General features: G+C 46.6%; 1 protein-coding gene across 2 annotated transcripts in view; it reads right to left on the reverse strand.

Annotated features, from left to right (window-relative positions):
- DNAAF9 (dynein axonemal assembly factor 9) overlaps nucleotides 1-16,292 on the reverse strand; it is a 2,133,167-nt gene that overhangs the window by 1,531,659 nt on the left and 585,216 nt on the right. For both annotated transcript variants that reach the window (XM_069632250.1, XM_069632251.1), the window contains exon 9: nucleotides 10,598-10,653. In XM_069632250.1, the coding sequence (XP_069488351.1) occupies nucleotides 10,598-10,653 (56 nt within the window). The remainder of the gene's footprint in view (nucleotides 1-10,597; nucleotides 10,654-16,292) is intronic.

Below are 16,292 nucleotides of genomic sequence, written 5' to 3' on the forward strand. Positions count from 1 at the left end.
TCTGGCAAAAAGACCCAACCGTTGATTTAATATTAAATAAATAAACAGGCGGTATCTTTAAGATTGCACCAAAAAGTGATGCGTTTAAAATCAATGGGAAAATCCCATGGAGAATATTCCGGTGGAATATTTTGCGTGGTAACCACTGCCACCAGCCAGAAACTCGGCAAGGGGGGACTGGATAGTGCCCCCTTGAAAACAGACCCAGGGGCATTATAATTACCCCCTTCCAGTACTTCCACAATATGATGGTTTGTACTGGTTCTGTTCACAATTTAGGACTAGTAAAGTCAATGGTGACTTTACATGCCCTGGGAGACAGTAGTCAACCCCAGGGTATGGAGTCTATGTTTGGGGGGTCATTATGACACCCCTGTGTTACTGCACTGAGGGTGCTGTGTAACACACATAAAAATATAGATGATACCCTATGGAGCAGAAAGAAAACCCCATAGCCCATAAGCACACAAAGAGTCAAAGACATACCTCAAATCATGCCTAAGAGTGGGAGGAAAAGAGTCTCACTCTTAGCAGGAGAAAAAAACAAAACCCCAAAAATCCAGCAAAGCTGCTGGGGGACTCACTAGGTTTGGGAAATTAGCCTTATAAAAGAATTCTCACTAACAATGCCTTCTTTCCCTCAGAGGCTGTTGCGGAGGAGGGGGGGACTGAAAAAAGCCCTTACTTCCTCACCCCCATTTTTGTTGCTTGCGCTGATGCTGGGTCGGCGCACAGTCAGGGTGCCTGAACCTCTCCTCTTGGCACCTGCGGCACACTCCGTCGGTACGCCCTTTGTCCGAGCGCTGCTGTGACTGGGTGTACGTTTTGGTCGTGGCCTTTGTAAGGATGGTTAAAGACTTGGCCGTTTGTGAGCTATTTTTCTTTTTGTCCAACTTCTCGACCATGGTGGAGTGGAGTGGAGTGGAAGCGGTCACCCCCCCCTCGAACGGAAGATCTAAAAAGCGTTCCTGGACGTCCGGGCTGAATTTAGTAGCACAGAGCCAAGCTGTTATTCTCACGTCCGTGGGTATGCAGATGGCCCAGCCAAACGTGTCAATGTTGGCAACGGTGGACTCCATGATGTCTTGTGCCACTATCTTGGCCTCTGCCAATCCCGCCTTAAATCGTGATTTGTTTATGTGCCCGAAGCTCTGGGAGGAAATCCGCAATTTCCCGCCAAAGCCTCTGGTTAACGGCTGCCAGCATGGCATCAGCATTGGGCTGACAAAGATGCAGGGACGTGTTTGAATACTGCTTTTTCCTGTACGCCTCCAAGATCTTCTCTTCCTTGCCTAGCAGTGCCGCGGAGGAGGAGGCCGAGGACTGAGGCTTGGAGTATAGTGATGCCGCAGCGATCACCAAAGAGTGTGGCTGAGAGTGGGCCGATAGCAAAAGTGTATCATCCTCCATCTGCCTGTACTTGGTGCCAGGCGTCGATTGACCGGATGGACCGAGTGGGGCTTGAGCCATCCTTTTTTGGCCAGGGGCGACCACGTCCTTCTGCATCGGGATCCACGTTCTTGCTGTGGGACACAGCGTGAAGACTTTGGCGAAGACCCCCCTCTGCTGGTTGCGCAACATAGGGTTGAGGAAGGCCCAAGTACTCTTGTCAGCCCTGCAGGACGTTTGTGGCAGGACTTGGCCGACAACGGTGTGTCGTGTCCTCCTCCTCATCATCATCATCATCCGTGTTTACCTGAGGGTCCGGCATCATGTAGGGTAGCTGGGGCCGATGGCTGGGGCATGGAGACTAGAGCCTAAGGCTGCAGCGGAGGCTGGTACGGAACTGCCTGCACCATCGGTTGGGGGACCGGAGCGGGCGGCAGATGCTGCACAGGGGCCGGGGGCACCTGTACTGGGGCCTGCGGCTCCGGAGCCAGTGGCGGGAGCACGTCCCTGATGGCGGCCCCGAGTATGACCCCATCCGAGGAGATTTCATGAACCCGAGGAATCTTTAAAAAAAATCTATCCTCAAAGGCAGGAGTAGTAGGAGATATTGACAGGGTAGCGGGCGGCTGCTGGAGCCGTTGCGTGCCCTGCCCATACGAACGCAGCAGAAACCTGCCTTGCACAAAGGAAGGGTAGGCTGTAGGCCACATCCCTGGTTCAAACCAGTCCAACCTTGACACATGTTCCTCCACCTGCCACCTGCCTTGGTGCGGTATCGTGCGGATGTCAGGAATGTCTGGCACGGTGGCCATTTTGTCGATCTGCCTTCCACGTGCCTGCGTCGTGTTGCTCGGTTCACTGGGCTCCGCCTCATCCAGGACTCTTCAGTGTGGATCATGGGGCCTACCCTGTTCTGAGGCCGGGTAGGTGTTTCTCCCTCGGCGGATCTGCTGGTAGACCTCCATATAGGCACCCCTCGGACATCTTGCCGGCACTTGGGCGTGGCCCCTTGGGTGAAGACCCAGTAAAAGAACCTTCCGGTCCCTCTGCACCGTCACCGGGAGGATTCACTGACCCCCCTCGGCCTGTCGGCCGGTAGCTGATGTAGCCTCTGTACGCCTGCTGGTATGAGGACAGGAGCGGTCCCTCCCGGAGACTCCCTTGCGGGGTGTGCTGGAAAAGAGCGGCCCTACCTTGGGCTTGGATCGACGATAGACTAGGTCCTTTTGATCCTTCTTTGGAGGTGATCTCTGGAAGAGATCTTTCCACCTGGCTAGTCTGTTCTTCAGAGACCTCGAGGAGAGCGCGTCGCACGCGGTACAAGCTTGCCAACCGTGGTCTGGGCCAAGGAAAAGTAGGCAGAGGGCGTGGGGGTCTAAAGCTGGAAAGAGCCCGTCGCAGGAGGGACACCTGCTGAACCCTGTAGAAGTCGACATGTGGCAGGGAGGTGCGTGACGCCTGAGGACCGTGTACCTGAACGATAAAAAGACAAAAAAGAAGAAGTATCCGTGCGTGGAATTACATGGCCGGAGCCAAACCCAGGAGCGCTGGCGAATTCGGCCCGTTCCCGTCAACGCGGAAATGGGGACTGAGGTGTGGCGCCGGAAGGAGGAGTCAGAGCAGCGCATGCTCACAGAGCCGCACCCCTGCTCACCTCTAAATTTAAACAGGAAGGTTTTTTCTGGTGAAAAAGGTTCCGTCTCCCGTGCCTAGGAAGGGACGCCCATGCAGTATGGAGGAAAGGGGATGGGACGTAAAAGTACAGAAAGACCCAGGGGAGGAGTTTGGAGAAAGAAAGAGGGATAACAATGGGAGGATAAAGGTGTATAAAGGGGCAAATGAGAGTGAGAAAGAGAACTATTGGAGCAGACCGCCAAATATGGAACCCTTTCAGGTTTTAAGGTAAACATGTAAATCGGTCTTAATTCCTCACAAGAATGCTTGACAGGGTACATCTCATGAAAAAATGTGCTTTTAAGATTTAGAGGGAGAAGCTGCTGTTATTGGGGATATGGAAAACCAGCTCCATTGGGGAACGGGTTGAGGTGCATTTCCCCCCTACAAAGTACCCGTTGGTGATATAAACAGGTTTTCTGCCCCCTTCGCTTTCATGAATGGGGCATTTGAGAGCGATTAAAATTAATGCCTTGCTAGACATTTTATTCTTGAATAGATGTTTCCTAATGTTGTGCATGAAGAGTTCCTCCAAAACTTGCATGAGAGGGTACCGAGATATATTTTTAGGGTGGAGGGGGAATAAGACCCACACTTGGTACTGACACAGCAACATTTCTGATAGCCGAAGGAAGGGTTGGACTTCCTAGGTTTATAGATTATAACGAGTCATCCAGTTACAGGTCCTGCTGCATCACTTGCATAATGCTAGAGCATTCCGTTTAAAAGGAGTTACAGTTCTTTCATGTTTTGTTTAGAGGACTGCTACTTTCTGCCAATGTTGGTTCAGTCATTTCTAAACTTAAAAACTCCATTATGCCCAACATCTGTGAATGGAATTCATGATGGAGTATTCTCATCCTCTCCGTACCCATATTCTGTGTTGGAGGTGCAGGATGAATTGGTCACCCCTATTCCTGAAGAAGCCAGTTGGAGGTGCAGGTTGAATTGGTCAACCCTATTCCGGAAGAAGCCGGAGGTAGAGGGGTGGTTTCTCCCAAAGAGGAAGCTTCCACTAGTAAAAGCACAGGGACGCAGGAAAGATTGATATACTGGAGTCGCTGGTGAGGGTAGCTGTGGGACAATAAGTGCTGTTGATTGTAGCACAGTCTGAGGCCAAACTACTGGAGATAAGACGAGCACTGAAGGCTAGTTAGGCACATCCTCTAATAAGATTTCCCTAAAGAAGTTGCACATTGCGACATGGTCATGAATATTTTGAATGTATTAAATATCTACTCTGCCAGGTGAAAGCAGTCTTATTGAGGGGATGGGTCTCATTAGGGGACATTGCAAGTGAAAGGCCTAAGGCTGCTCTGGGAGCTGGTGCACCCGACTATTGCATAGACGGCAGTCCAAACCTAGCAGCAGAATTCCCATGTCACTTGGAGGGTTACCCTCGCAGGGGGCCTGAAAGGCTAGAGTAATACTCAACCTATCAGTGGAGAGACTGTGTGGCGGTCCATCTTCAGAGGACGAAAACTGCGGTATAGCCAGTCCACATTGCTCATTTCGTGTTAAGCCTGCCAAACGCCACTGAAGGATGTGCATTATTTGACATTGGGACAACCTCTTTAATGTGCCTGTGTGCGATTTTGTATGGTCGCTTAATGTTTGAGACAACTTAATGCAACCCTTCTAACAAACTAGCAGAACTGGGTCAAAAAGGTTGTCCACATTGAAATCCTCAGGGAGACCAGATACCCCCAAACATGATGAAGGCGCTAGCCCAAAAGAAAGGTCTTCCTCCTCCTTTGCATAAAGTTGACTCAAATTGAGTCAAGCGCCTATCTGCTATAATACAACACAGGGTGACAGGCTCCAGAACCGTCTGCTTGAGTTGGCCCTGAAGAGAGGACTCCAAAAAGTAGGCTTTGGAGCCATAGGCACAGACAGGATCTACTTTACGGGCGTCATTCACTGAACAGAGTTCTTAGGCATGCAGTGGCGAAATGGCATGGCAGGATTTGTGACGCAACGGTGGAATGGGCTCAGCTCCTGGGAACGTCAAAGGGAGCTGGTATATGGAAGTGATGCACGCCAGAGTGGGACAGGGTAATTGGTGTCACAAATGAGATGATGGATGGAATACTTTGTGTAAGTTATGTGCAAGTGTTCCATGGTTCGGGGGTGGGGGTGGTCTGCTTTGAACTTTCTAATGTAACAAGTAATGCACCCTTAAGAAGAAATGTGCCAATAAAGAATACAAACTAATTTTCTACATCTGACAACAAATGGTCATTATGTTCCCGGACATTTCTATCTCACAAAAAAACGGTGCCTGTTTGAACGAACATGGAGCATTGCACCTTAGGCGGCCACCCACTCAGCAGGGGAGGAAACAAGAGTGCTTTTTACCGCTGCAAGTGTTTGAGCGGATTCTTGCTCATAACTAAACGTCAGGGCCTTGCACCAGCGTGCAGTAAACAAGATGATGGGAAGTGGGAATGGGAAGAAGAGGTCTTAGTCCTGGAGCTTGAGTTCAGCTTCTCCCCTGCATCCCTTTTTTTCATCCTTTTCTGAACTGGGGAATGGTCCGGAGTCAAAGACATAGTACAGGCCTCAGGGAAAGTGGGTTTTTCAGAAGTAGACTTCTCTTGACTATTTTGGCTAAGGGCCAGACAACCTTTGACAAAGCACTCTGATGTATCTTCGGGTGGTTCAGGACACAAGCAGGATACACATGAACCACCAGAGAGCCAGGGTTACAAAAGGTAAGACTTCTTTATTGGTTACAGCTTCAGTAGGAAAGGTGAGATAAAGAGATCAATAGTATGCTGCCTCTACCAGTGGCTCTCTCCTTGCTAGTCCCCAACCGTCAACCCTGGAACCCTCTCACTCACCACCTTCCATGCCTCTAACGAAAACTCCAAGCTCCACTCACAGACACACAGCTCTCATAGCAGATGTAAACCAACAGAGGTACTAGGATACAACACCATCCACCTCATTATAAAACAAAAAGTAACTATCCAACGTGTATAAAGAAATGACCCTCGAGAAACTAAACACCTTTTGTCCTGGTCTGCCCCCTAGGACTTTGGGGCTGTCAACCCCAATCACAATCTGCTATCTCTAAGCAAAACCCCACTAACAGTCCATATCTAAAAATAGGATAATGTATGCTTAACTGTATCTCCCCAGTTAAAAACGCTCAACTCATACGCTGCACCATACAGCTTGCCTCCTATGGAACTTGTCTCCCAATCTGCATGCAAATCAACAGCCCTGAACATTCAGTACAAACATCTGATAACCTTATTAAACTACACACCCTGTATTGTGCGTTCACTAAAACCAAACATGCCGGCAAAACTCTTGCATGCATTTCAATTACACACTTCAATACTACGTTGCTACTTCTCCCGCCGGCCAGCACCGAACCTAAATGTTCATTCATAACTGCTGTCAGTGTGATTGAGAGTACCTTAAAGTTAACAGCATCCAACACTTGTACCCAGCAAATCGATCGGATTTCCTTACAGCATCATCATTAATGCTGTATGTGTGCTGAGTTCACTGTCCACAGCCCTAATCAACACTCCACTCAACCAGCGTGCTGTTGCTCCTCCATAAATTATTTAATTACTGCTTCACTATAGTATAACGCGCAACACCAATGCTGCTTCTCCATGAACATCGATCAGCCGCTTCACAAACGATGCCGACGCGTTGCTGCTTCTCTCATTATCATTAGTCCTCTCATAATCATTAGTCCGGCGTAGACTGTCTCTAAAAGAAAAATCGTCCATGTATTTCCGTGTACGACACACACTCGTACACGCTCTCTAAGGCCTTTCTTCCAACATCGCCTTCACAGCGCTCCCGACAAGGAGAAACCATGACGCAGGGCGACTTCTGCGCGTTCCAGCCCAACGGACTACAGCTGGAACGAAGGGGGGGCTCGCATGGGCGCGCACCACCCACGACTCCCTTTTACCCTCCAAAATGCCCCAAATCAAATTTCAGTACATTGAGTCAATACTCAATTGTTCGGACTGCAAGTCCCACAAGCCCCTTCAACACACGAGCGCAACATCGCTGGGCTCATCTTGGGCACGCCAGCCTGCCCACAGGTGACAACTTCTGCCACACAGCTCCCAACTTTCACTAGGGCCTGATGCTCCTCCTGCCCCATGGATGGGCTCCAGGATTCTCCATAGCCTGTCTGATGTCTCGGCCTCCTCCACAGCCTAACCGATGACACCGCGTCTCCTTAGTTTGAACCAGCTTCCGCCTACAGCAGCTCACCAACCCAGCATTTCTCCCAGCTGGTGCTGGCATCAGGGCTCCATTACTCCAGCTCCATAGTATTTTTGCTCTCCCACCTCCCTGTGGATTCTTAAATTCCTCCTCGCCATTTGATGCATCTTCGGGTGGTTCAGGACACAAGCAGGATACACAGGAACCACCAGAGAGCCAGGGTTACAAAAGGTAAGACTTATTTATTGGTTACAGCTTCAGTAGGAAAGGTGAGATAAAGAGATCAATAGTATGCTGCCTCTACCCTTGGCACGCTCCCTGCTAGTCCCCAACCGTTGTTAGGCAGAATCCTGTGCATTGCCCTTAGGGACCACTACACACAATTAGGACCACAGGTGGCAATACAAGTTTTACCTGTGGTACAAGCCTGTACTACTAAGTTATAATGCTAGCAGAGCAGCCAGGCTTATCTCAAGAGTATATGAGCAGTAGCAGAGATTACACAAAGGGACCACAATTACTGTGGCTCAAGCAAACACTGACTCAAGGTTTCAGGTAAAAAATATAAGTACATTTATTTTTAAACCATCAGTTATAAACACAACACCTCTATTAAACTTTAAACAAAACCACACGTTAAATATACTACAACTAACTAATCCGCTTTGTACAGTATGTCTCAAGGTAAGTACCGTGTTTGAATGAACCGGTGTTACGAACAAAACACGATACCGTGGATACGGTTGCGATCACTTTTTGACCGTTGGGTCTACTCAGTAAACGCGTATCCGTGACATGAAATGCTACAGGGGCAAAATCCCACTTAGCACCCGAGATACCCAGAGAGAGTTGAAGGCAAAAATCACAGGAAATATTTAGGTTAGGCAGACAGTATCGAGAAACACTCAGAAACAGGAGTTCAAAAGTCAAAGGGTCGGAGCCAGGGTTAAGTGACACCGGAGACCTGTTGCCGAAGATCACACTGTTAGACAGTTCACGATTCAGTGTAGCCAAGAGTACTTTGATATTGTCAATGTTCAGAAGCAAAAGTTATAAGAAGGAGGGAAGACAAGGGCGAGCCTGGAGAATGAAGAAACAGGGATTCACCAAGTTTCCTCGAGTAGAGCACAGTACCTTATTCCAACGATGCAGCTGGTGCCCTGGCAGTTGTTCCTGTTGGTTTCCCGCAGACCCACGTGCTTCCTGGAGCTTCGTTGTGAAGGAGGACATCTGAAGGGGGTGTGCACCACACAGGGATGAAGCCAGCAGCAGCGACAACGAATAAAAGGTGCGCTCCTTAAAAACAGGAGAGGCTCGGCAGGTGGCTATCCGGACCACTACAGCAGTGTGCAGCGATTTCGACCACGGCGGAGATCTCTGGCTGAAGATGAGCTGGTTATCCCACCAGGCTCAAGGGAAGAAGACTCCGGACTGGATCTCTTCTTAGTCGTCGAAGGGTAGATAGCTCAGGACTGCAGCAGGGCTTCACTGGGACGGGGTAGTTGCAGCAGCCGTTGTTCTCTCCGCTTCTCTTCGGTTCCTTGTAGTTCCAGAGGCGACTCTGACTTCTAGCCCAAGAGACCTGCGTTTTATGCGCAAAACCCCCATTCACACAGCCTGGCTGTCAATCAGGCAGCAGGGGGCAGGGGTTGTCCAGCCGGGACAACCACCTCAGCCAATCATGGCAAAGTGCGATTTGGGTTTCCTAGGATACCCTGTGCAGGGAATGACTACACCCCTCCCTCACATTCAGCCTACCTAGACACCCAGGCGCCTGGAGGAGGGCTTCTCTGCAGAAGCCCGCCAAAAGACGGTGAACAAAGAAGGCGAACCTAGTTTGCTGCGCAAAAACACAAGAAGGACTTTAACAAAAAGAAATGGTGAATAAACCCAACCGGAGCCAAAAGAAAGACTATTTGGTCAAGCGGGTTTATGTTCGAGGCTAATGTAATAGCCAAGAACAGTACCACGTTTATCTAATATAATCGCGGTAGAAAAGTTAGGGTAGATACCACTGCCACCAGCCAAGTCTAAATGTTAAAAGAGTGAAACAATGCTCAGGGAGGACAGACAGAAAAGGTGTACAGATTAGCCCTTTCCAGTACTCCATGTAAAATGGGGTGCACTGGGTCTGTGGTAAAAATGACTATGTAAAGTAAATGGCAACTTTACCTTTCTCTGGGGGACAGTAGTCAGCCCCAGTGAAATGGAGTCAGAGGGAAGTCTTAAAGACAACCCTGGGTTACTGCACTAAAGGTGCTGTGTAACCCATACAAGAACAGGGGCATCTGGAGTGGTGTGCTTCAGTGCCCAAGATCACACAATGAGTAAAAACACATAGGCCAAAACACATGTAAGAGTGGAATAAGGAAGTACACTCTTACCAGGTGGAAAAAATAAACTCCAGAAATCCAGCAAAGCTGCTGGGGGACTCACTAGGTGAGGGAAATTAATCCTAGAAGGAGAATTCTCCGTAACAACCGTCAATCCTGGAACCCTCTCACTCACCACCTTCCATGCCTCACACGAACACTCCAAGCTTCACTCACAGACACACCTCAAATAGCAGATGTAAACCAACAGAGGTACTAGGATACAACACACTCCCACGTGTCCTTTGTGCCCAGAGACAAACAGGGGCCACAATACTCTGCATTGTGATCAAAGTTGAGGTTCAGATAATGGCTGAGACTGAGCGGATACATAATGCAAATCAAAAATAGCCAAATAATTTCTGAATTAGTCTGCAAATGATTTCTCAAAAAATGTGTATTCGTTGGGAGAAGACGCCCATTAGAATTATAAATATAAAAATACAAAATACACAGCTTAGATGATCAAGAATAAAACAATATTGGACTGGAGACATCACAGGTGTGCAGTACGGTTTATACATTAGAGTTGATTATATGTATTTGCCATCAGTGGAGTAAGAGGCGAACAGGGAGGAAGAATCATGCCACTGTAGGCCACAGTACACCTCCTATGAATACGAGAAACTCGGACAGTAGCGTGCACATTATCACATACAAATCACATTTTTATTCCTCTAGCATTTCCCTTGCACTGTTCAACTGTAATAACATTTCACCTAAAACATGTCTGAAGAGGAAAGCCATTCTCTTTTTCCATTGTTCACCTTCGCCCCCCTACCCCCAACTTCCCTAAATCAAACTTAACTGCAAAGGCTGCCTCCCTTACAGTAATCCTTTTAAACGTGTGCAAGGACCTTAGAGTTTCTATACCTGTGCATCTACATTCTACACTGGTTATGCCGCCATTTCTGTAAACAAGTACAAAGACCATGAAAATAAAAGTAAATCAAAAATACCTGTTGTTGGTAATATTGCTTGAAATCATTCCATGGCTGAAATAACTTCGGAATGGCTGCAATGTAAATAAAGAAGAAAATATTAAGTTACTCATCTCAGACAATATTGGATATAGTGCCGTAAATCCAGGTCTATGCACTTAAATTCGTAATTACAAAAGAGCGCAATGAAATATAGTATGGTGTGCCAGGTCGTGAAAAGAAATCCCTGGAAATAGAAAATAGGTGTAAAATATGGAATGGTTTAATGTCAAACACTTTCAGATTTGATATTTTTCTTCAGGTCTTCGTTCAAATGGTTTATGTCTCCGGCTAATTCAAGCTTTGAGACAGCAGCCAGTCTCACATTATACAGAATTTAACGTATGTACTACTTTGGTTATGCGTTGGGATTGTGCTCACTTTTCCTAGCCTGCAGCATTACACAGATGTTTCTCCTTGGGACTTCATCGGATTGTACTGATCTAAAAGGCAGTATTTCACTTTGCTTTTCTGGCGTGATGAAGTCCCTTGCTCGACTCTGGGGGCTGCAAGGTAAGTGACTCGGGCAGCTGTGTACAAAACCCCACCTGTGTATGTTGTGCCATAGGGCAGAGTGGGGAGGATAGGCACATAACCCTGGACCCTAGTCTTTAGGCTTAATACCAAACTCTGAATGTTACAACCCTCTCCCCTCGAAAGTAAGTGCTGCACTTTGCCATTAGAAAGAATCAAAGACTCCTCATTGTCAGCCCCAAATCTCCCATTCAAAAAAATGGAAAGCTGCCTCTTGGAAAGGCCAGTCTGCAGTTCTGGAAAAGAAAATGCATTCATCGCTACTGGGACCTACTCACTGAGCACATAGGACCGTCGGACCAGGACGGGAAGGGGAAGACAGGTTTCAGGTAAGTATTTGTTGTGGGGAGGGGAGAGAAAGAAAGAAAGAAAGAAAGAAAGAAAGAAAGAAAGAAAGAAAGAAAGAAAGAAAGAAAGAAAGAAAGAAAGAAAGAAAGAAAGAAAGAAAGAAAGAAAGAAAGAAAGAAAGAAAGAAGAGAGAGAGAGAGAAAGAGAGAAAGAGAGAAAGAGAGAAAGAGAGAAAGAGAGAAAGAGAGAAAGAAAGAAAGAAAGAGAGAAAGAGAGAAAGAGAGAAAGAAAGAAAGAAAGAGTAAAAAAAGAGAGGGGTATAGAGAGAAAGAGGGAGAGAGAGAGAGAGAGAGAGAGAGAGAATTTGTATTTGTGGCGAGGTTGGGGTGGGAAAGAGGTTGAAAGGGCGTTCAGAGGTGAAACACCCATTTTCAAGGGGTGGGGGCATAGAGGAATATATGTATTTCGAATATTAAAGGCTGCACAAAAGCTGACGAAAAATAAAAATCGGTCTTTTTTGTGCGGCCTCTAATATTCAAGGTTATCACATAGAACCTCCCTGTACTGGGTATGTACAGTATGTGTCCTATAGGCTGAGTCGATGAGATCTTTTGAACCCGACCTGAGAGATTTGTGATACTGAGCGATGGAGGAACATGATACTATTGTTCCCACGTATGAGATCCGCTGACTAACAGTAAAATGACACTGCTCTCCATGTCAGTTCTATGTGATAAGATCGAATATTAAAGGCTGCGTAAAAAAAGTCTATCACCACACATCTCTCAGCCCGGGTTCAAGATATCGCTCATCGACTCAGCTTAGAAGACACATACTGTACATACCCAGTACAGGGAACCTCCCAGAGCATCACAAGGGCAAGTCTAAGATGTAGGTCGGATCGCAATTAGGCTCAGTCCAACCCCCTAAAACACAAGCAGCCCCAGGTGATCTCCGGAAGGAAAGGCAATCCCACGCCTCCCTCAATTACTTCTCATACGTACACACATTTACTGGAAACGCCATGCAGGGGGAGGGGGAAGACTCAAGCATGGGGCCAGTTGCTAGGTGTGGGTTGTTGGAGTGCAGTTGGAGTTGTATGGAGCACAACACAGTGGCAGAGTGGAGGCAGTTGGGGGCAAGAGAGGAAAATGAGCTAGGAGGGGGTGTGAGTTTGAAGGAGGTGTGTTCAAGTTTAAAAGGATGTGGGAACAACTGATGGAGTTTGTGACAACTACAGTAAAAGCAGAAAGGAATGAAAAGGCTGTGCTGAATTAAGGCAGGAGAAGAAGGTCAGAGGTGGGACAGGATCCAGGCAGTGAAGTCAAATTCTCTTGGGGTACAGCTTTGCAGGCAGAAGATGGACCTGGGAGGCAGAGCTTGGTCTAAACAGCTCATGGCTCCAACTCTAACCGAAAGAGTAACCTGAGGTGTACCTACAGCTTGGGGCGGCAACCCAGAGGTGCACCACAAGTGGATTTCTATGAGCTGACGAATTACCAGTTCCTGTCTAACACCAGGATTTGCTAAGGGACACTGGACACTACAGTTGCATAACGCAGTGAGTAGGAAACCCAGAAAAGCCTGCATCTGGTCAGCCCAGCTGTTTAAGAAGCTTTGGTTGGATTTTCCTTTGAGACTTTCGTTTAGAATATTTACTTTGATTTTGCCCTGTATTTGTTCTATTGTAAAAATAAAAAGACTTCAAATCATACTTCGGAGTCCGATGGTTTGTGCTTCCCACCTGATCTGCAACAGTGGAGTTACCGTTGCTCTAGGATTCTATTCCTTTGTCCCTAGAATGTGTCATGTTGTTTGGCTATGCTCTAGAATTGTGCTGTACGTCCTAGAACAAAGCATATCAATTGGTATCATTTCCTTTCCCTAGTTACACTTTAGAATTGTACTAGCAAAAAGTACTGTTGGGTGTCCTGACCCACGTTTGGACTATTATGCTGCAACATTTGGTGCTGTGGGCTTAGGAAATCCAAGAGGGCGGAAAAGCCCACATTTGCGCCAGAATCCTAGAGAACCGTGCAGTTTTGCGCACAGCAAAGTGGTCCCCTGACCTGCCACCCACCAGTTAAAGCATGATGGGCCAGGAGTGCCATGAGTGAGATGTGTGCCAAAGGAAAAACAGCAGTGCCGGTTGGCTAAAAAAAGCGCTTTAAAATCACCTTTGTTTCCCTGAATGCAAGCTCAAAATGCCTATTTTAAACATCTCAAGATATTCAAAAATCTCAATGAACACCAGCAGACATTTGGCAGAATGTATTCTTGTGTGCATACAAAATCTGGACAGATGAAGAGCCCAAAACAATGTTTATAACAAAACTGGCTGAGCTGTGGATGTGAGCAGCTTAAGTTAAATGGACAGAAAGCCACTAAAATCGAAATGTTTAAAATAAATGAGCCGACCCACCCACTTTCTAAACACATAAAAAGAGCCACTGGAACCCAGGTAGGGACATTGACTTTCCACTTTCTTGCGGACGCTTTGCCGGGAGACTCCAGACTTCAAATCCATCAATCTCCAGAGACCAGAGATCCAGAGAGACCAGAGATCCAGAGATCCAGAGAGACCAGAGATCCAGAGAGACCAGAACTGTGCAGTGCTGAGAGCAGAACCAGAGACCAGACCGCTGTGCAGTGCCGCTAGCAGATCTGACCCAGATCGCTGTGAGCAGAACCAGGCAGAGATCGTCCGTGGCGAGAGAACCGCCAGGAGTCCAGTCCAACCGGTTGACCCGATCCGTGACGAAGTCGCATTCCTGTCCAAAATCTAGTGTGAGTACCCAGCTAGCACTGTGCCAAAACCAATCTCTTAGTTTAAAATAATCTAATCCAAACTATTTTAGCCTATTAGAACTGCCTCCTAGAATCGTGTCATTCTGTCATCTTTAAAACTGAAAACTGTCATCTGTCATTCTGAGCTTTAAAATTTCAAATCCGAAAAACTACCTTTACTAAATCGGCCGTATCTCCGGAACCGTTTGTGCTAGGAGCGATATTATATACTACTCCTTATAGTGCCTCCGTAATTGCGCTCGACGCACGCGACTAAATTTGCTGCGATTTGACATTTTGCTTAATTTCAGCCACGTGTAAAAATATTTGTCCTTGCTGAAATTCGTGTGCAACCTGACAATCATTCATTGAGCATTGCTTAAGTGATCCTGAATTAATTTAAGTATCTCTCACTCACCCTGAACCTCCTATAGGGAATTAAAAGCAATTTGAGTATATTTTTCACTTCATTGCCACCACATTTAAAAGGACTTTGCCTGTGTTTAAAACTCCTACCTGTTTTCCTCTAAGCTTGCTAGGGGGGAACTGAATTATATTTGATTGCATTCCTGAGAACTGTGTGCTTTCCTCCCATCTCTTTACCTTGCATAGGGGGGGGGGTGAATTGTCAAAGAAAACTGATTACATTGTCTTTTGTTGAAGTCATATCAAGTTTATTTTCTGTACTGCATTTTCATTCATCATTGCATTGTCCTTGAAGCCATAAAAGCATTCTCAGCTACTTTATCCTCTCTATATCACTTCTAAGCCATCAAAAAGAGTGTACCACTGTAACATTATCCATTGTTGATCGCCATCATCTTCACAAGTGTGCTATCAAACATTAATTTATTATAAACCTTTTAATTTGCAAAACAAACCTACTTCTTGGCTCAGTGGGGTCAGGGGGATTCTAAGAGAGGGGTGTTATATAAGGGTTGTCATCCAGAGTAAACAAACTGGACATAAAAATATATCAATAAGGGTTTCCCTCAGCATACCAGACTAGGCATTGACTTAGCTGTAGTGTTGAATTGAATCCGCTTACAGTACCCATACTCCACACGGATTCTGTAGAAAGACATGATAACACTCATCAATTGCTGAAAATCAATTTAACTGTAGGTCGATGGTGTGAGTTGCTGATCACTTGATGTGCTTTGAACTTTGAAGTAAACTGCACTAAGAATGGTATTGTGCGGCTGGCTGACATACCCCAGAGCAGACGTGGAGGGGAGGTGAGAGTTGGCTTGCTGCAGCATACTTGGACCTTCTGGGTGCTCTCCCCACCTGTCGCCTCACCCTGGCGAAGTGCATTGAAGTGCAAAAATCTTGGAAATGTTACATCACTGGGCCGTGAAACATGGTTTTTGGCGTCCCATAGGACCTTCAGACTTTGTTCCTCGTATTGAGATGCTTAAAATCTGCTTTGTCCGGTACTTTTGCTACCACATTGATGTTTTGACGATTTCAGGTAACCGTCTCATGTGTGAAGGGGACAAAATCTGGGGAGTCGTGGGGTGTCCAAATGTCGTGTAGCCAGTTACGTCTGGAGGGTCCCAACAGTTAACGATGCACAATTTGGTGGAATTGTATAAGCAACAAATTAACACATGTTCTGTTTTATATAAATAGAAAAAAGATTACATCTCACACACATAATGCAGCTTATCAATTGATTCCCCTATCTTACTTGGGGTGGTAATACTAGGTCTCCCAGAATCCAAAATATCAATCGGTTTCCATGTTACACATACTACAGGAATATGACTGAACTCACAGAGGTTAGCTTGTTGCTTACTAGAAATCTCTTATTTCTTGTTTTCTTTTGGTTTCCTTCTCTTGATTTGGTCATGCTGTGGGATTTACTCCATCTCCTCGAATGCAGTGTTTCATCTGTCACCTCCTCAGAGTCACCAAACTACAGGTCTCTTCTCCTGTAACAATTTTGTTAGGGAGAATTCAAATTATTTGGCTAATTTCCCTTACCTAGGGAGTCCCCCAGCAGCTTTGCTGGATTTCTGGAGTTTATTTTTTCCACTAGGTAAGAGTGTGAGCTTTTCTT

The sequence above is a fragment of the Ambystoma mexicanum genome, chromosome 6q (genome assembly GCF_040938575.1).
Source record: "Ambystoma mexicanum isolate Mex_15411 chromosome 6q, UKY_AmexF1_1, whole genome shotgun sequence".
NCBI lineage: Eukaryota > Metazoa > Chordata > Amphibia > Caudata > Ambystomatidae > Ambystoma > Ambystoma mexicanum.